Below are 19,033 nucleotides of genomic sequence, written 5' to 3' on the forward strand. Positions count from 1 at the left end.
AAGTAGAGGTTGAAAATAACATAAACGAGACTGCTCGAGAAGCAGGGCTGGAAAGTAAGCTTGTTGTTTAAGTTTTATGTTTGACTGCTGTCGAAAAACAAGACTTATTTTCATTTAAGGAGATTTAATTTACATTTGGGAGAGAGAGGCAACATCTGCAGTATACATGCAATTTATTGCACAATCGGGAAGATGTCTCAGTTTTCCAGCTTAGCTCTGAATCTCCATTTTTTTCCCCTAAAAGGCAATCTCTGAGATTATCCAATCTTTGGACAGCATCACTGAAATGGAGAGAGTCAGTAGTAGGAGGTTTTCATACTAAATGTGATCAGGATGCCACACAGGCTCTTCTGTCATGATGAGATGTAGCTAACTGCAGCTGAGAGTGTATGGAAGAAGAGCTATTTTTATATTTCAGTATCATTTTACTTTTAAAAGTTTGCAGGTTAAGTAAGATTTGCCGACATGCTGCGTGTGTTCTCTAATAATCAGTGACCAAGACAGGAATTTCCTCAATGAGACATTTGAGACCTGCAGGCCGACTTGCTTTTTTTCTACTCTCACATTGCCAATTTCCTAAACGACAGGTGTCTTTGACTTGGTCAGCCTCCAGAGAGAACAGGTTGCACAGCTGTCTGGCACACACTTGCATGTGCACACACACACACACACAAGTAAGAAAAGAGAGAGAGAAAATGAGGCATTTAATGAAAGATGGCAAACAAGTTTTTTTTTCTTTGCTTTGGTGCACTCTGGGTTTTTGTTGGACGGCTTTGGCACTGAGGTGCTCCTGTCATGTCTTTTGTATGCGCAAGTGGACCAAACAAAAGCTTATTGAGGAATCTCTGGGAAGTCTGAGCTGTTGGAAAGGAATGCCCTCTCTCATGGTCCAGCACTTTAATCTTAATCATTCACTGGAGGAGGGGGGCTCCTGCATCAGGGTGACAGGAATTCACTCACTGTTGGCCCCAATAAAATCTATTAGGTGAAGAAGGGAAATAGGCTGGTCATGTTTCTGATACAGACAAATTGGACTAATTCTTCCTGTTAGCCTTTCAAAATGACTCCCTATCATTAAAGGGAACACGTGAATATTTACGTATATTTCCCTTTTTTGGGGATTGGTTGCTTAAATCCATGAGAATACACAGGCAGATGTTATTTTTTTTAGCAGTAGACACAATGGAGGATGTGTGTTTCCCCCTATAAGAAGGCGGAGTTTTCTCCCTGGGGTCCTGAGCCAAACTTGGTTATGTAAGGGATACACAGTTTCTCATCTTGATTTGGAGTTACTCGAAAGTTTACTGCCGTTTATTTTAACAACCTGTCTGTAGAAACATTTTAAAGAAAAGCTTCGTTTTTTGCCAAAGAACTGCCTTCCTATCGTAAAACTAATTGAAGACTGACCTTAACCACTGCCAAGGACCACGCTTTTGTTGGTTAATATTCAACTGCAAAAGCGCTTGCCGTGCCTCAGGAGCAATTTGGAAATGAGACTACACTAGCAGCCCAGACACACGGACATGGGCTCGGGTACAAGCCGAGGAAAAAGAGTCGCACCTGCTTGTGTCAGCGAGGTAAACGTGACCAAAACGGGGACCGATGTCGCTTCACCTCAAAAGGACAGCCGTCTGTTCAAGCCTCTTAAAATTCACTCAGTTTTGCGCAATGTGCGTAACCGCGCGCAACCTGACTGCCACAGCGAAGGGCAGGATTCGGACTTTTCTGGGAATGAGGAGGATATTGATGGAGAACTGGACACAGTTATGGCAGATTACACAGAAAGAGAGAGCGCTTCGGTAAAGAAGACCCCTCCGAAGAAGACGTTCATCAGATCCAAAACATACGGACTGTGTCATTTCAGCCAGGAGGACGCTGAAGACGACTTCAGCTCTGCTCCGAGGCTCCGAGCGTCAGGAAGAGACCAAGAGCCACGTGTCGCACACAGTGTGTCAAGAGATGTAAACAAGAAGGGCAACTCTGCCTTCGCACACGTTAAAAAGCACACATCTGGGTGTACCACCGAGCACAATGTAAGGACTTTTAAATTTCTACTTTTAAGTACTTTTGCCAGATTGTAATCCAGTTTATGAGAACAAAAGTATGCTTTTAAAGTACCAATAACCCCGAGTTATTATTGAATGAAACACATAATATCCATCCTTCCCTCTCTGATTTATGTCAGTCCTCCTCACAGGGCTGTTTGACAACAGAGGCTTTGTCGGAAGACGTCCCCACATCAGAACAACAACCGTAAGTAGGCAACTTAAATAAATTATTCATTCCTGACCTCAGTGGAGGAAAAATGCGCAGAGCCAGATCAAATTCACCTTAAAGGAATCGAAATACCAAATCCATTATTCTCAGAGCGTATCAGATACGCCAGATGTTTGCAAGCAGGGGAGAAACAGACAAGTGTCTATTGTTGAAGAATGCCAAAAAGAAAAACATTAATATTTCCAACTTTATTCCAACTTTCTCACAGCGCCATTTTTGTTTTGTTAGTTTTGTTTTGTTTGGGCCTCTACACTCTGAGCGTTGGGTTAAACTGTTTAAATATGTGTCACATTTTCTGTTTGTAATCTTCACCTTCCTGATGTGGGTCTCTACATTTCCCAGGACGTTTGATAGCTGCCATGGCTCTTCTCTCACCACGCCAGTCATCCTGTACGATGGATCAGAAGAGGAGCTGATGGATACCATTGAAAGAGAGTTTAGTTGACCCTCCGAGTGAAGAAAGCTCTTTTAGCAAGCTCTCATGACAGGAAACCGTTTGTATTCAAAGAAAGGGAACCAGGGTTTATTCTGACAAATTTCCTGCTTGCTGGAAAGGCTGCACAATCCGTATTTATGCAGGGTTGCCAGGGAAAAAAAAAAAATGAACACAGTCTGTGTTGAACTTAAAACAACATCACTCCCAGTCTGTGCATTTAGCCAAGTCTTATTTAACAAGATGCAGCAGTAATTGCAGAGTTAAAACACCAGCTTGAATATGTGCCAGGAAGCTCTCCTCACACTCACAAGGGTTGGGTTTCTGAAGCAGGTAGGGTGTTACTGTCCAGCTCGACTCCTACTGAGCACTCATTTGCTACCTATTACTAACATGGTTTAACATGTCTGTTTAATGAGACAACACAGACCCTTTCTGCCAGTTCTGTAAATGTCAGCAGGAGAGGTACATGCTTGTGATCTTTTAGCAGTAAAGATGGACTTGTTTCCACCAGCGGTTTTGTGTGAGCATAAAGTGTTCAGGGCTTCAGTTTCTCATGTAGCAAACCCTGCCAAGGCATGAGCAGAGAATGTTTACCTAACATTTCCTTCCTGACCACAGCTCCTGCACTTTCTCCACCCTGCGAGAATGTGGCTACAGAGAGACTTTTAGTTGGGCAAAGTCTCTGTTTCTGCTGACACAATTCAGCCATTGAAACACTTCAAAATAAAAGCCTGCTGCCACTTAGTGGCAGAATGCAGAAGTTGTGTGCATGAATACAAACGTGAAATTTTATCAAACTTTTTAGAGGAAATTTCCAATATGAAAATTTGGAATCAGAGTTAAAAAAAATTTGTGTGTGTTTGAAATAAAAAAGCAGAAAATGTCGAGTTGTTGGTCATGTGACTACTCTGGGAGAAAACGTGTCTGTAGCTGCTCTGTTCTGCTGACTGAGAGTTATCTGCGTATTGTAATAATCTGCATCAGGCAAATCAAAGTGTCAATCTGTCATTTATTCAGCGCAGTCATCGCAGGGACTGTAGGCAGACTGTACAAAACAAAATATTAATTTGTAAAACAATAAAGGAGAAATATAGCACTTTAAACAGCATGGCATTCAAGGTCTTTTTAGCTAGTCATTTGCTTCTTCGAAGGCCTGTAGAAAGAGATCCTTCTCTGTAAGAGCTTCAGTAGCTTGCGAGGCAGGAGAGGAAGTTGATTTCGGAGCACCTCGTTGTTTCTCACATTCTTTGCAATGTAATCCTCACAAATCCTGTCAGGAGGAGGAAAAAAAAGCCTGTCAATTCTCATTTCTATTTTGGGAGACGAATGCATATTTAAAGTAACGTGCCCTACAAAGCAGCAGATACTTAGGACAGCAGATATTTTACTTGTCTCTAACAGAGCTGCTGCAGGACAAACTTGTTTGTAGCAATAAAGTGAGAATCACGGTAGGTCAGGCAAGGCTGATGGCGCCCGTGAAAACCCCGCCTCCATCCCACTTTACATCCTATTCATTTTGCATCGGACTTAATAAGTGCTGCAATGCTCTGTGTCGTACAAGGGATCTCGCTTTTACTTTTCTTGCCTTAGTTTTTTCATGCAAGTTCCCAAAATTGGGCCATGCTCCCCCTTCTTCTTCAGTTGCTCCCTTTAGGTGTCACCATAGCAGGTCATCTCACCCTATGCTTAGCATCCACTTCCGTCACACCAACCCCTCTGCATGTCCCTTTTCACTACATCCATCAAACATATGGGTCAAACTCAAATTACTGCAGATGGAAACAAACATCTTTTGACCTCGGTGGTCCTTCCTGAAGTCATTTATTTCACTTTTCTTCAAGTCAGAATATCTGCAGTCCAAAATTGTTAGTATTTACTTTCTTTGTAAATAAAATGACATCTTGCTGGTAAAGGTATCACAGAAAGTTTTTTACCTAAACAGGGGATATGGTTGCGTCTGAAAAACAAGTGCATCATTGCAGTGACCCTGAAAAGAAATGCACAAGGTTTACATAGGTTCACATCCATAGACATATTTGTAGTCTTCATTTATTCACAAAACTATGTTCATTAGATTAGTTCCTTTAGCAAACATTCTCCGTAGGTTTTTTAATGCTTCATTGTCAGGTGTAGACTGCTCTGTAGAGAGAAAGAGACCTGATGCCTTACAAAGCAAGATTAAGGGCTTAGACAGTTAACTTCATGGTTAACGCTGAGTTTTCAGTGTTAGAAAGGCAGTTCACTTCATGTTAGGGTACACTGCCACGGTAACTTGTACTTAAGACCTAAGGGGAGTACTACAAATCAGGATTAATGGGTTAATTTGCTAAGTCTCGAAATGGGCTGACTTTTTTAGTAATCTATGTTGAAAACACCCAGACAGGAACATGTTCGGTTTGAAATCATCATAAAGTTCCAATTTTTTCCCTATTCTATTAATTCAGTTTGCTTCAGTTTTATTTATATAAAGTACTTAGTGTACTAGAAACAATCCCACAACACTCTATGAGCAAGTATGTGGCGACAGTCGGAAAGAAAACTCCCTTTTAAGAAGAAGAAATCTCAGACAGAAACCAGGCGTAGGGAGGGGTGACCCTTCCACCATGACCAGAAGAGGGAGAGGGGAAATTTAGAAGGGAGCCAATATAGGGCAGCTCATAAGGGAGAAATATGGTCTCTCTTTCAAGTCCCTGTCAGTACACTCTCTGCACCACTTTGGATCAATTGGCTTTTCAGGGAGCTTTTGGGGCGACCTGATAATAATGAATTAAAATACAGGAGCCTCAAAGTAATAAAGAATTAAATGAAATGTAAATTCTGGTGATTCTGAAATTTTACAAATATTTTATACTCGATTTTAATCAGTTGCTAACACTCGTTTACACATCTGGAATTGCAGCTACTAGAACACAGATCAGAAACTGTTCAGGCTTTTTATAACCAGGAACACTTATTCAATCAATAAAACCTGCTTCACTTTGATCTGCAGACAAACTAACTAACCTCTGATATAGCTGTGCTGAACTTGCTTCCTCATATAGCACTCTGACCTGCTCTGCAGGTTATGTTTCAGTTAAGAGATAAACAGTACAAAAATACCACCTGATCACAAATCAATTCTCTGGAAAACAGTGTCACCATTCCTGGAAGAGCCCATGTAAAGGCAGATCTATAGTTTAAAAAGACTGTTTAAAGTCTATGTTTTTTTGTTATAAGCATTAATAAAAAACATAGATCGTCAAAAACAAGCTCTAATTAGCATTGGCTGCAGCCATTCAAACCCACTTACACAGTGCTGCTTCGGCTGCATTTGTGTCACCTTTAGCCGATATTATATGTTCAGATTTTTCAGATTTTCCTAATATGAAGAAAAAGTTTGCCCTTTCTTTCTGAAATATGCCACTGTGCTACCAGCAGACTTGTCCATGTCTACGATTGTTGTCTTTCATGTCATAGCTTGGAAGCGCTGGGTTGACTTAGTTAATTACCACCTTTGTTTTTGTCAGTGGAAGTGAAGCCAGATAAGCAAACGATAACTGTGCACGTTGAACTTGCTTCGAAGTACAAGCCCCTGCAGTATAGAGTAAACCCTGTTTAAATTTTACATAACATACATGTAAACAAAAACATAGTTTTCATGTTGCACCTGTGTCATGATTTCCAAAGACGTGGAAAATTAAACTAACTTCACCTTTGTTTTTAGCTTCTACATGCGTCTCCCTCTGATACTTACAGTGTCGACAAGCAAGATGTAGTCACAACTTCCACCAAACACAATCACATCAGCATCTTTGCCGGGATTAGCTGTGTGCCACAACCTTAAACAGGAGAAGGTACCACTTAAAATCTGATCACAGTTTACAACAACGCTTTATAATGTTTGTTTAGAGTAATAAATATTAAATGGTAAATGATAAATAATAAATATTACATTCATAAGTTGTTACCTTGGCTTATTCTTAAAGGGATGCTCTAGCTCTTTCCACTTCTTTGTTTCGACATCAAGCAACCACCCATCACCTAATCGAACAAGGTTTGTTTTACTAAGAAGAAAACAACTAGAGGACATAAAAGGACCAAAGCAGCAAAGGAAATAAACTTGAATAAGAGGATGCATTTTCTTACTCATTGGTTTGCAGTCAACACTCAGACCTCCAAACAGGAACAAGGTGTTGTCTGATACTGCTGTGAGTGTGTGCCATGATCTCCCCACCGGAGTTGGGGACAACGGGATTCTGGAAAACCGATTTGGCATGATACACACAGTTAACTTAAAAACTCACTGTGAGCTCAGGTTCTGCATACACCACATGACAAGGTACAGTATAGCAATGACACATGGCTACATACATTTCTGACCATGTCCATGATTCAAGGTTTAAGCAATGGATGTCATTTGTCCTGGTTTCCTGCATTTAAAAAACAGCACAAGTAACTTTCTCTGATCAACACAATATGCATCCATAAACACTACATTGAAAACCAACTGGGACTCTTACCATAACTCTACCTCCACAAATGTATCCTCTGCAACCGAGCGCAGCACTGCCATGGGCTGCCCTTGGAGCAGGAGCTCGGCCCTGCAAGCAAAAACAGTGTATAGTACTGTGCAAAAGTCTCAAGCTACCCCAACATTTCTTTATTTTTTTGCTTCCAGGGCCCCAGATGTTCTTGGAATTGTTTTTAAAGTTCTTGATGAGGAGTTCTCCAGACTTTCTGAAAGTCAAAGTTACCTTTTCTGTACAACATTGAGTGTCTAAGAGCATTTCAACCAATGGTCTTTTCAAAATAGATAGCATTATGAACACAGAAATGTACTACCAGATTTTGTTTCATTTACTTATTTTTTAGCCATTCAGTGATAGACTTTCTAATGTGATCATTGTCCCTGCTGCATAACCCAAGTATGCTTGAGCTTCGGTGCACAAAACTGATGATCTGACATTTTCTACTCAATCTGCTCTCCATTAATTTCGGTAAGTCATCCCAGTCCCCAGACCATCACACTACCACCACCATTTTTGACTGTTGGTATGTTCTTTATTGAAATGCTGTGGTAGTTTTATGCCAGATGTAAAGGAATTCAAACCTTCCAAAAAGTTAAACTTTTGTCTCACAGAATATTTTACCAAACATCTTTGAGCTCATCAAGTTTCTCCTTGGAGGTCTCCCATGAATGCTGTTTTTGCCCAGTTTCTTTCTTATTGTTGAATCATGAACTCCTAACTGAGGCTAGTGAGGCTGGCCTCTCTCTCTAGATCTCTAGATGTTTTTGTGGCTTCTGTTCTAACCTCCTGGATGAGTCATCAATGAGCTCCTAGAGTAACTTTGGTCAGCCGCCCACTTCTGGGAATTTTCACCACTGTTCCATGTTTTCTCCGTTTGTGTATAATGGCTCTCATCGTGGGTCACTGCATTCCCAAAGCCTTATAAATGGCTTTTCAACCCTTTCTAGACTGACATATGTCATAATTATCATAATTTGATTTTTCAGTTGTTTCTGTAGCTTTTTGAGATCTTTTAGCCTACTTCACTTTGTTAGACAGACTCTATTTCAGTGATTTCTTGAGCCAACAGGTCTAAAGGTAATCAGTATTGGGGTTGGATAGTGAAATTGAACTCAGATTGTGGTTTATCACAGTTAATTCCTTTTTAAAAAGGGGAAAATTCTGTTTTTCAGGTAGGTTTGGATAGCTTTTTTCCCTTAATAAATGAAATCATAATTTAAAAACTGCCGTTTGCGTTTAAATTGGTTATCTTTGTCTGAAATTCCAATTTGTTTGATGATCTGTAATGACGATCATGTAATATGAAAGTAAATCAAATATGCAAAAAAAATCAGCAAAAGGGCAAACCCTTTTTCACACTGTACATGGTAGCATTTCTTACAGATTGCACTGGATAAGAACAACACGCATAGGTGATGATGAAATATTGCATCAGCTGTTTCTGTTCAGCTGTGTAAGCATGCCCTGCAGGAGCTGCAGTCAAAGATGTTCCACATTTCTTATACACTGTCTCATCAAAGTGTTGTATAAAGATTGCATGTGCTCGATTTTGGAACATTTTGAGAGCAACAGTCAAACATGCCTAGCCTTAGGTCTTAATAATAATCTTTTATTTATATTTCCACTTGTGAAGTTACTAATTAAAGTTTTATAGCATCAGGGGAAAAATCCCACACATGAAATTCCTGACTTCAGTCAATAGCAGCATGAATTAATCTCAAACTGACTCACGTGGGTCCGCGGTTCACTCCAGCTGGACTGCATGGGGTCAAATATGTGAACTTCATTGTTCCATCCCCAAAAGACATCTCCCACCTGGCAATAACAAAAGAGCTAAGCAGGTGTAAAGAAGCTAACTTTTCTAACAAAAACCTTCAAAAAAATCTCACAGAGACAGCTAAAAGACTTGTAGTGAGTAACAAAAAAACTACCCATGAAGTTTCATCCACAATAAAGCTTCCACTCCTCCGGTCGAGATCACTCAGTAGTTTGTGACCATAACCACCAAAGTAGGCGAGCCTGGAAAAATATCACACAAAAAAATAATTTCCAATTAACATAAAATGATACATCCAATCAAGAACAGACGTAACGCTGAATAGTTTTCAAAACTCAACACAGGTTGTGTTTTTGTTCGGATGATGACTTTAAGATAAAGAATGCTAAAAAGATGTTGAAAGCCTGACAAAACCTGGATTTAACGTCAAATCCAAAAACAGTAAAACCAAGATTACAAGATTAACTTGTTAACAAAAAATGTTGATTGTGTGGACATCCAAATCTGCTCGGAAATTGGTGCAGGAAACAAAGACACATGGATAGCCTCTTCACTTCATGTATCAAAGTAAGATCAAACACCCAGCATTCAATTAAAAAAATGAAAAAGACATGGAAACCTAATTTATCTATTTATCTGTCCATTTTCTTTCACTTTTCCAAACCAGCGTCATGCGGGGAAAATTCAGTATCTAGTCCTCAAAATTTCTTTAGTACCAGTTTTTGACAAGTAATCTTAAAAATAGATTTTAGTTCACAACTACTGATTGCCTGTAGTGATTTATGTGGTAGCAAAATGCTGAAAATTAAACTTGATTAAAATTTCACTGTGCTCACCGTCCATTATAAACCCAGCAGGACAATTTGTCTCGGGGAGAGGGGGCTGAGCCAAACTCATGCATTATCCTCTTCCATGTATATTTCCCATCTTCCAGGTTGACGCCGTACATCTGTAGGATGAGAAACACTGATCAAATCTTCATTCCTTTATCTCTTTGCTGCATTTATTTATCAACATTTAACATTTTCTTTCAGCGTCTTTCCGGTCTTTCCACCTTAAGTTCATGCCCATAGATACTTCTGTTTCGCACAACATTATAAGGTTTATGTGGAGTTTTTGACCACTAGAGGCACTACAGAGTAATCTTTAAATGATCAATACTTCCAGCTACTGATCATGGACACAAAAAACATAAAATGTACATTATTTTTAAAACACTATCTCTGCAAATTTTACATAAGGAAAGAAAGCATTGGGAGTGCTTGCTAAACCTTAAGCATTCACACAATGTAAACATAACTATGTTTACAAAAAAAACACGTGTCATTAACAGTCACTTCCTCAGACATTAGTCAAACCTGATTGGTCTGTCCATTGTCATCACAACCTCCAAATATGTACATGTGTCCATTCATGTAGCAGCTGCAGGTCCCAGACATGGGGGGAGGGACGTCCCCATCCATGTGAAACACCTTCCTTCAGAAAAATGGAAAAAGAAAAGAAAAATGCAGAAAAACTGCTTATATTCACTCACAACTCAGAAGTCAAACAGCCCCAGGAGAGTGCTTGTAAGTCCAAACATAACTGAAATGTCATATGACTCCAACACAATTTCCACGAGTTGAAAAACAGAGTGAAAGTCAGGGCTTAACAGGCATTGGTATTTTTTGTTTTGCAAACAGAAGCAAGCAGGAATTTGTTCAGTCTTCTTACCAAATACCTGCGTCTAGTTCATACACCCAGATTTCATCATTAGGTAAGAAAACTTCTTCCTCAGCAACAGACTGAAAAGAACAAAATAATTAAATAAATTAAGCACTTTAGCATAACGTCTCATTTCATTTTTATATTTTCATCTGTCTCCAGAGAAGTGTCAGGTGTTTGAGTCAGAAATGAAAAACAAAACGAAATTAAATGAAACTAAAAAAAATATTTTATATTAATAGATGTTTCATCACTACTGACTTATTAACATATAAGAAGCATTATAATACAGGTGCAGGCGGTGGAGTTAGATCATGTGGTTTGGGAAATGAAAGCAAAAAAAAGCAAGAACCTGTTACATATAATAATGCACAGCAGTCCTCATTTATTTATGAATGTATTTTTATTTTTAATTTTATTAGGTATAAATTGGCATATACAGTTAATGCCACCATTTAAATATCACATGTTTAATACAGTACTGGAGAAATTTCCCTTCTCTTCCTTGTCATTTGTGTCTTTTATGTTTCAGTGTTTTCTCACCATATAGCCTCCCCACACATACAGGAGATTGTCATGCAACACAGCAGTATGTCCGCTTCGTTCCCGGGCGACCAGCTCCGAGCAGTGCCTCTCAAAGGCAGAATCCATAACTGACTGCTATTTACACACAGAGACGTGAAGGCATGCACTTGAACCTAAAAATCACACAAAAAAGGAAAAAATGTCTAAATGTCTCACCTATGCTCAACTATATGCATTTACGAGAACAAAGGCAACAGCTAACTGTGAGCAGAAACTCGAACCATCCTACTGTCTTCGGTTTATGCTAAATATTATTTGGGTATGCGAAAAGAAAAAAATGGTAGTCTGCTAATTCAACCGACAAAAGCTCGGAACAGGTTAATACATAACCACAGTACAAAAACACTGAAAAACTAACGTTTAAATAACCATACTTAGTGCATACTCACGGGACGCAACGCGCTGTTAGCTGTCGGATATTATTTCTTCATGTTTTTAAACCTACATATTTTGGACAAGAAAGCCTCGGTGCCAAATACTGTAAACACAGCTACAAAATAAAATACTACTTCCGGTGAACCTCTTCCAGCATAAAATTTCTATTTGTTTTTTTTTTTTAATCTCACAATTTCAACGTTATAACACAATAATTAAGACTATCTCAAATGTTTGATGTACCACATTACCTAACTCGGAATTTTGAAGTTATTGAGTCAAAATTTCGAGATATTAAGCCAAGAATTTTACTCTCGGACAGCATTTTGTCTTGTTATTTATTTATTTATTTATTTTTGTATAGATTTTTGTTTTGGTTTTGTTTGTTTCAGAAAGCTTCCATAGATGTTCTGTCAGTCAGGAACATCCCAAAAAAGAAGACCCAGAAAGGCACAGTTGTTCAGCTTGTACAACATGGACAGTTTCTCTGTCCATCCATTCATAAGCACTAATAACCAGTACTTATGACTAATTACACTATATAGTCAGCAATATATTCAAAAGGATTTTTTTTATAAACTTGAATTAAGGCCAAACAAACAAATATTTTCCAAAATCAATTTCGAAATCAAAAAATACCATGAGACAAATCTACAGTTTTGGAGCAGAATTGTTTGTGTCATCGATACAGTTAATTTGTGGCAATAAACAATTACTAACGTATGGTTCACTATGGTAGCTTACTGACAAATAATGAAACTACTATGTTTTATATAATTATCACAGTCTATAAATGGCAGTAAAATATAAGGTGACACGTGATAGAGTAATTGTATTGTTTTGTCAAATCACTATTAACATGCTAAGAAATATACAATATAAACAATGTAACACCTTTTGCGCTTCGTTTTGATAACTTCTGTTATTATTGCTATTATTTTTGTTCTTCATAAATAATTTATCCTTAAAAAGCTAGGTGATGTTTTATGCATCTTTAGCCTGTATTAAAAAACACAATAATGGAAATTAGAATAGACTTAAAGAGAAACTCACAGTCAAAAAAAACATAATTTTGTGAAAATGATTCGGCAGATTTGTTTTCAAGTTCGCTTTTTTTAATGAAATAGAGGCGGCCCCTAAGACGGAAGTGACGACACTTGCGGAAGTTTGCGGAAGTTGACATTTAGCGCCAAAGCTTGATTCGGAGCAGAAATAATCATGGATGTTGCACGCAGAATAAAGACGAAAGTGTCTTCTGGCTTCAAGATGAGAGGACTTATACTGCGCCCGTATGTATTCTTGTGTAGATAAAAATGTTTTTTTTCTGCTTTGAAAACTTTCGAAAACACAACGACGTCTTTTGTTTCATCTTGAAGTTACGAACAGGCAGCTCGCTGTGCAAGCCTTCTGTATTTTGCCTTATTAAATACAGAAAAAATGTTTTTAAAAACGAACAAAGAAAGCTTTTTACACTTTTGTTAGACTTCATTTTTATTGGATGTGCACATATAATTCGATGTAGTTGGACCGTGTTTAGTCATGTAGTTGTTATCTTTGTTTATTTATTTGTTGATTGGCTTCTTCTTGTTCTGCGCTCCAGTGAGGCCAGCAGGTACCTTGTAGAGGTGCTGGAGTCCGTCAGTCATTCTGAACTTGATGATGTTATTGAAAGGGTCTTGGATGCAGTGGAAAAACAGCCATGTGAGTGCAGTACAGCTTGTTGTGTGCTCCTATGTTTGTGCTCCCATGTGAGTTTTTTCAGACTGTGACTGTACTGATTTTTCGCGCAGTGTCCTCCAGCATGATCGAGCTGTCCGTGGTGGAAAGTGCCGTGCAGGATTGCACTCAAACTTGTGACGAAACAATGTAAGTTTAAAAAAATAGCATTGTTCTAATATTTTTGGAAGGACTCGGGGTGTCCTTTGTACATCGACTGAAATTAAATATCCACTGGACTTATTACTCATGTAGAAGCTGACACAGTATGCTTAATTAATTGATCATAAAGCATTTTAATATAATGAATGCCGGTAAAAACTAAATGCTGGGACAGAAATCATTCAGTTGCAGGTTCTTTGTAGAGTAAGGTTGGGATTAACTTGTTTACTTATATGAGTCGTCCCTTCCAGAGATAATGTTTTCAACATAATTGGAGCCTTTGATGTGCCCAGATACATTTACAGTGTGGAGAGGAAGAAATTTGTACCGTGAGTAAAACAACTGTTTGGTTGTTTTTTTTCTCTTTTGTTTTAAAGTTAATGTAAATTATTGTTTAAATATAAATGTTTCTGCTGTTTTGCAGACCGCAGTGTGTTTGGCAAAAATTGTAAAGCTTTTATTTTGACTTTTGACTTCCATCCAGCATCAGTATGACCAGTCATCCAGCCCCCAGTCTGTGTGGCCTGGCCAGAGAAAAAGCTGAACTCTTCAGGGAGCGCTATACAATCCTTCAGCAAGTCAGTAAAATCTGTCTCATGATTCCAGGCTGACCTGCTGTCTTTGCTGCCATTTTTAATATGTATAGTGTGCATGTCGTATTCATTTCTGCAGCGAACACATCGCCATGAACTCTTCACTCCGCCAGCGATAGGAGCTGCTGTTGAAGAGGGTCAAAACAAATTTCAGGTATCACATCTAAGCTACTGTAATGGACACTGTGTTAAACGTGTATTACCTCATGTCAGCTATTTAAAAAAACAAAAAACAAATTTAACTAACCATTTTTAGCATTATTTGTGTTTTCTAGCTGAAGACGGTTGAAGCATTGCTTGGTAGCACAGCTAAACTGGGAGAGGTGATTGTACTTGGTATGATCACACAACTGAAAGAGGTTAGTGATCCAGATAAATATAAGAGATTATGTTTTGTTTTGTTTTCCATTTCACTGAATGCGATGAAAATTGTGACTTTCTGTTCAGTTTGAGGATTTTGTTGTTGTTGTTGTTGTTTAATCTGGTTCATTTAACATTTGAAAACCATTCTTTTCAGGGTAAATTTTACCTGGAGGACCCAAGTGGAACAATACAGCTGGACTTGTCCAAAGCAATATCCTTTGATGTTAATAAAAGTCCTTCATATTATGCAAAATCACATGGAATATAAAAGATAAATTCCTTAGCTCCACTCTCACCAGTTTCATAATGGCCTCTACACAGAATCCTGCTTTGTACTGGCAGAAGGTAAGATAATTACTCCAGTAAAAATGGCAAAATGTGGATTTTATACACACATCCAAGCCTATTTGTGAATTTGCAACTCACGGTTTGTTTTCTAGGTTGGTACGAGGACTCTGTGTTCCACGTCAATGGTTTCGGGTTCCCACCAACAGAGCCTTCATCAGCCACAAGGTCAGAGGAAGAATATACATTTTGACATTACATTCTAGTATAAAGTATGAGTTTCTGTGTGTGTGAGATCATGTTCAGACTAAAAGTTAAGGAGCTTCCAGTGAAGTGAAGTCAGTTTAACTTGTCTTCCTTGTTAATTTGTGAAAATGCCACTGAATTAATATGAAGGCAAATACTCTTTAAGTCGGAGATCATCGTCATTATAAGCTACACAGACATGCCAAGATCACACTTCTCAACAGCAGACTATAAAGACTGAATATAGTCACAGTATGTTACAGGAGGGCTTAGTTCCCCAGCCTTATTGTAGTCAGAATGCAGGACTTAAAAATGTTTTTTTAGGAAACTTTTAAAGTGTATAATTTTAATTCAGTTACCATCAGGGGATTGTTAAGAAACAGCATCTTATGAGAACACGATGAGCAATTGTGGATTTGGGCTGTCCTGCTTGGGTCCACAGTATTATTTCATGTTTTACTTGAATTCCTTGATAACTACGGCTCTATTATATGAGGTCCCCAGAAAATGATTCTGATTCCTTGGTGTAATTGTTATGTTATTTCCAGAGCATACTACGGAAACATTAACTTTTTTGGAGGTCCATCTGCCACTTCAGTGAAAACGTCCGCAAAGTTGAAGCAGCTGGAAGAGGAGAATGAAGACGCCATGTTTGTTATCGTCTCCGATGTCTGGCTGGACAGTGTGGAAGTGATGGAAAAGCTCAACATCATGTTCTCAGGTCAGATAGCGAACTTTACAAGTCAACAGTACACTTTTGCGTGACACCAGTAACATTTTTGATGTCATTTCTAAATTGCAGGATATGCTGCCATGCCCCCCACCTGCTTCATTTTCTGTGGAAACTTCTCTTCTGCCCCGTATGGGAAGACACAGCTCAAATCACTCAAAGGTAAAGTCTCATAACACACTGAACATCTTGAAATCTCTGCTTGTGAGTTTTGACAGATGCTCTAAAATTTTATTGACATAGTTTTTTGTGTAAACACTGTATGGATCAATTGACTGACCATGATATGGAGCTCACGCTGAACGTAAGCACAGCGATTTCCTGTCACGTATGTCCTGTGACAATTCCAGGAATGTTTATTTAAACAAGACAGCTGTGAAACGACGTGTCCTCTGCTGTCCGCTATTATTTTGGTGTCTGAATCCTGGTGTGTGTCCTCAAAAAATTCCTCCGTGGAATGAAAACATTAGTGCCCCTGACATACTGCATACTCTGACCATCTCATACTTCAGTGCACGTTATTTATGGAGCAAAAATGGCTGCTGTGCAAGTCATTAACTGTTATAGGAAACAGAGAGTGAATGAAGAGCCACAAGCCAGTGTTATTTGTTTAAAAATATAAGAAGAATAACAAGCTGCTGGAAACACTACTCAGAGATTCTGGTCCATATTGACATGATAATATCACACACTTGCTGTAGATTTGTTGCCTGGACATCTCCCATTCAACCACATCCCAAAGGTGCTCTAATTGAATTGAGGCCCGGTGACTGTGGAGGTCATGTGAGTACAGTAAACTCACTTTCATAGTCATATCTTGTTGGAAGCAGTCATCAGAATATGGATACCCTGTGGACATGATCAGCAATGATATTCAGGTAGGCTGTGGCATTTAAAGTTGATGCCACAGCAGAAATCGAGACTCGACAGACCAGGCAACATTTTTCAAATCTTCTGTTATACAATTTTAATCCATTGTAGCCTCAGTTCACCGTTTTTAGGTGACAGGAGTAGCAATCAGAGAGATCTTCTGCTGCTGTAGCCCGTCTGCTTTAAGGTTTGACATGTAGTGCATTCAGAGATGCTCTTAAGGATACAGGGTTGTAACAAGTGGTTATTTGAGTTACTGTTGACTGCCCATCAGGAAACAAGCCAGTTTTGTCCAGAGTTGGTTGTGTGGGAAAATCCCAGTGAATCAGCAGTTTCTGACCAGCTTTTTTTGGCACCAACAATCACATCTGCTTAAATCACCTTTCTTCCCTATTCTGTTGTATGGTTTAAGTTTTAAATGCTTCCACATGCATAAACACATTCAGTTGCTACCATGTGATTGGCTGATTAGATGGATATTTTGAATAGCTATACATATATAATCGGTCAATGCTAAAATCTGTAGAACATCTGAACAATTTAATAAAGGGACAAAGACAAAGCTTTTCAGAGGTTTTACTCATTTTTTTTATTATTATTAATTTTGTTTATTGTTTTTTAGAGTCACTGAAAGCCCTTGCTGATGCTATATGCTCATACCCCAGCATTCATAGCAGGTAAGCTCTAATAGATTTTTCACTCTGTTCTGCTATTGTTTTGTTTTCTACTTACTCATGTTTCAGTGTGTTCATCTTAAACCCGCAGTAGTCGCTTTGTGTTTGTTCCCGGTCCTGAAGACCCTGGTCCAGGCACCATCCTGCCACGGTAAACCTTAATAGACACTTAGATTTCAACTTTATTCTGTGAGATTTTGATTCGAGTGGTTTGAACAAATGTGGGTAAACTATGTTTCAGACCTCCCCTGGCAGACCACATCACAGAGGAGTTCAGACAGAGAGTGCCATTTTCTGTGTTCACAACTAATCCATGCAGGTGAAACAAACATGTGGCTCTTATTTGATGCACAAGTATCTGCTAGTGTGTTTAATTAAGCTTGGAGTACAGGTTTTAGATATGATTTTGAATAGTTTTAGTTAAAACCATGCAGACACATAATGTAATGATGCATATTTCTCTGACAGGATTCAGTACTGCAGCCAGGAGATTATCATTATCAGAGAGGACCTGGTCAACAAGATGTGTAGGAATTGTGTCCGATTGCCCAATAACAATCTTGACATTCCAAACCATGTGAGTTTCAACTTTTCTTAACAAACCTGTTCATACAGGAAGAATCATCACTTCAGCATTCATCATGTTGTCAGAGGTTTATAAGCCTTTGTTAATCATTTTTTGCTAATATTTTTAAAGCAAAAAGTAGCTTTTAGTAGTGATAGTAGTATTTTTCTTTTTCTTTCTCTTCTCAGTTTGTTAGGACAATCCTATCCCAGGGTCACTTGACTCCACTGCCTCTGTATGTCAGTCCTGTATTCTGGGCCTATGACTTTTCACTGCGAGTCTACCCGGTACCTGACGTCATCGTCTTCGCAGACAAATACGACCCCTTCAGCATCACTAACACAGACTGCCTCTGTGTCAACCCGGTATGAATGAATGACAGATTCTTTGTCAGAAAATCGTAGAGGATACTTTCTTCTAATATAAGTAAGCAATATCTTTTTTTAACCTGTTTACTTTGTCAGGGTTCCTTCCCAAAAAGTGGATTCAGTTTCAAGGTGTACTATCCATCCAACAGGACAGTTGAGGACAGGTGGGGTGTAGTCTTAAAGTTTTTCCTCTCTCTTTATTTTTGGTGTATTTAACAGTGACAATGGTGGTTTTAATGGTGATTGTGCTCAAACTAAACAGTTTTCTTATTTCTTCTTCACAGCAAACTTCAAGGGCTGTGAAGAAAATCCCGGATTTACAATTTGACTGTACATTACTTTTGTATGATATTAGATGTTGAAAATTGACTGGTAATCAAATAATTTTATGGTCTTTGAGTCTTTGTTCTATGAGGAATAATAAAGTTTTTATGCTTTGTACTGAACTTTCTGACCTTTTTGTGTCTATGCATTGAATTGCAACTTGAACCATCTTTAGTAGTCAGTAGCATTAAGTTAATAACATTATCAACTCCTATCTGTTTTACCCTCTATAGTCACTATATCATAGCTTTGTGAAATATGTTTTTCTAAAATTGTTTCAAAAGGACCGACACATTTTTATATGTGCAACCAATTTTACTCAATTAATGTGCAAGGTAAATACCAAAGAGTGGCTCTTGTGATAGATGCATCCTGTCCCTGATACAGGCATATATGCTGTTGGATTCAGCACAGTCAGAGCTTTGAGTTCTGCTGTAGCCTCTCCCATTCAGCTTGGCAATTTATTTATTTATTT

The 19,033-nt window shown here is 38.5% G+C and overlaps 3 protein-coding genes across 9 annotated transcripts; 2 read left to right on the top strand and 1 right to left on the bottom strand.

Annotated features, from left to right (window-relative positions):
- Nucleotides 1-955: 955 nt before the first annotated feature.
- On the top strand, nt 956-3,816 carry LOC120740236. Of its 2 annotated transcripts, none has more exons than XM_040042442.1 (3): nt 956-2,033; nt 2,198-2,253; nt 2,620-3,816. In XM_040042442.1, the coding sequence occupies exons 1-3, from the start codon at nt 1,524-1,526 to the stop codon at nt 2,720-2,722; spliced, it is 669 nt and encodes a 222-aa protein (XP_039898376.1). In that variant the 5' UTR covers nt 956-1,523; the 3' UTR covers nt 2,723-3,816. The 2 variants fall into 2 exon arrangements, with proteins under 2 accessions (XP_039898376.1, XP_039898375.1); XM_040042441.1 differs by having other exon boundaries at nt 1,099-2,033; nt 2,186-2,253.
- Nucleotides 3,703-11,805, bottom strand: LOC120740235 (kelch domain-containing protein 1-like). 6 transcript variants are annotated; one of them, XM_040042438.1, is made up of 15 exons: nt 11,677-11,805; nt 11,246-11,400; nt 10,712-10,782; nt 10,357-10,474; nt 9,835-9,947; nt 9,153-9,240; nt 8,953-9,036; nt 7,213-7,293; nt 7,064-7,122; nt 6,839-6,948; nt 6,661-6,733; nt 6,447-6,531; nt 4,648-4,700; nt 4,393-4,563; nt 3,871-3,983 (listed from the first exon to the last, which is right to left on the bottom strand). In XM_040042438.1, the coding sequence occupies exons 2-14, from the start codon at nt 11,351-11,353 to the stop codon at nt 4,416-4,418; spliced, it is 1,191 nt and encodes a 396-aa protein (XP_039898372.1). In that variant the 5' UTR covers nt 11,354-11,400; nt 11,677-11,805; the 3' UTR covers nt 3,871-3,983; nt 4,393-4,415. The 6 variants fall into 6 exon arrangements, with proteins under 6 accessions (XP_039898373.1, XP_039898372.1, XP_039898368.1 ...); XM_040042439.1 differs by lacking the exon at nt 4,393-4,563 and having other exon boundaries at nt 3,703-3,983; nt 11,677-11,804; XM_040042434.1 differs by lacking the exon at nt 3,871-3,983 and having other exon boundaries at nt 4,392-4,563.
- A 996-nt stretch (nt 11,806-12,801) lies between these two features.
- On the top strand, nt 12,802-18,680 carry pole2 (polymerase (DNA directed), epsilon 2). The gene is made up of 19 exons (XM_040042427.1): nt 12,802-12,951; nt 13,263-13,363; nt 13,453-13,528; nt 13,792-13,869; nt 14,025-14,118; nt 14,213-14,287; nt 14,409-14,492; nt 14,651-14,707; nt 14,793-14,841; nt 14,937-15,009; nt 15,576-15,748; nt 15,830-15,919; nt 17,250-17,304; nt 17,393-17,452; nt 17,543-17,620; nt 17,770-17,878; nt 18,055-18,231; nt 18,331-18,398; nt 18,519-18,680. The coding sequence occupies exons 1-19, from the start codon at nt 12,881-12,883 to the stop codon at nt 18,535-18,537; spliced, it is 1,587 nt and encodes a 528-aa protein (XP_039898361.1). The 5' UTR covers nt 12,802-12,880; the 3' UTR covers nt 18,538-18,680.
- Nucleotides 18,681-19,033: the final 353 nt, after the last annotated feature.

Source organism: Simochromis diagramma, unplaced genomic scaffold, assembly GCF_900408965.1.
Source record: "Simochromis diagramma unplaced genomic scaffold, fSimDia1.1 OVJJ01000304.1, whole genome shotgun sequence".
NCBI classification, from domain to species: domain Eukaryota; kingdom Metazoa; phylum Chordata; class Actinopteri; order Cichliformes; family Cichlidae; genus Simochromis; species Simochromis diagramma.

Coding starts and splice junctions, on each gene's coding strand:
- LOC120740235 (XM_040042438.1), bottom strand. CDS start 11,353: ATGGATTCTGCCTTTGAGAGGCACTGCTCGGAGCTGGTCGCCCGGGAA. Junction 7,294..8,952: donor GGAGTGAACCGCGGACCCAC/GTGAGTCAGTTT, acceptor TTTTGCTTGCAG/GGCCGAGCTCCTGCTCCAAG. Junction 6,734..6,838: donor TGTTGACTGCAAACCAATGA/GTAAGAAAATGC, acceptor TTGTTCGATTAG/GTGATGGGTGGTTGCTTGAT.
- LOC120740236 (XM_040042441.1), top strand. CDS start 1,524: ATGGGCTCGGGTACAAGCCGAGGAAAAAGAGTCGCACCTGCTTGTGTC. Junction 2,034..2,185: donor GGTGTACCACCGAGCACAAT/GTAAGGACTTTT, acceptor GATTTATGTCAG/TCCTCCTCACAGGGCTGTTT. Junction 2,254..2,619: donor CCCACATCAGAACAACAACC/GTAAGTAGGCAA, acceptor TACATTTCCCAG/GACGTTTGATAGCTGCCATG.
- pole2 (XM_040042427.1), top strand. CDS start 12,881: ATGGATGTTGCACGCAGAATAAAGACGAAAGTGTCTTCTGGCTTCAAG. Junction 15,749..15,829: donor GCTCAACATCATGTTCTCAG/GTCAGATAGCGA, acceptor TCTAAATTGCAG/GATATGCTGCCATGCCCCCC. Junction 15,920..17,249: donor ACAGCTCAAATCACTCAAAG/GTAAAGTCTCAT, acceptor ATTGTTTTTTAG/AGTCACTGAAAGCCCTTGCT.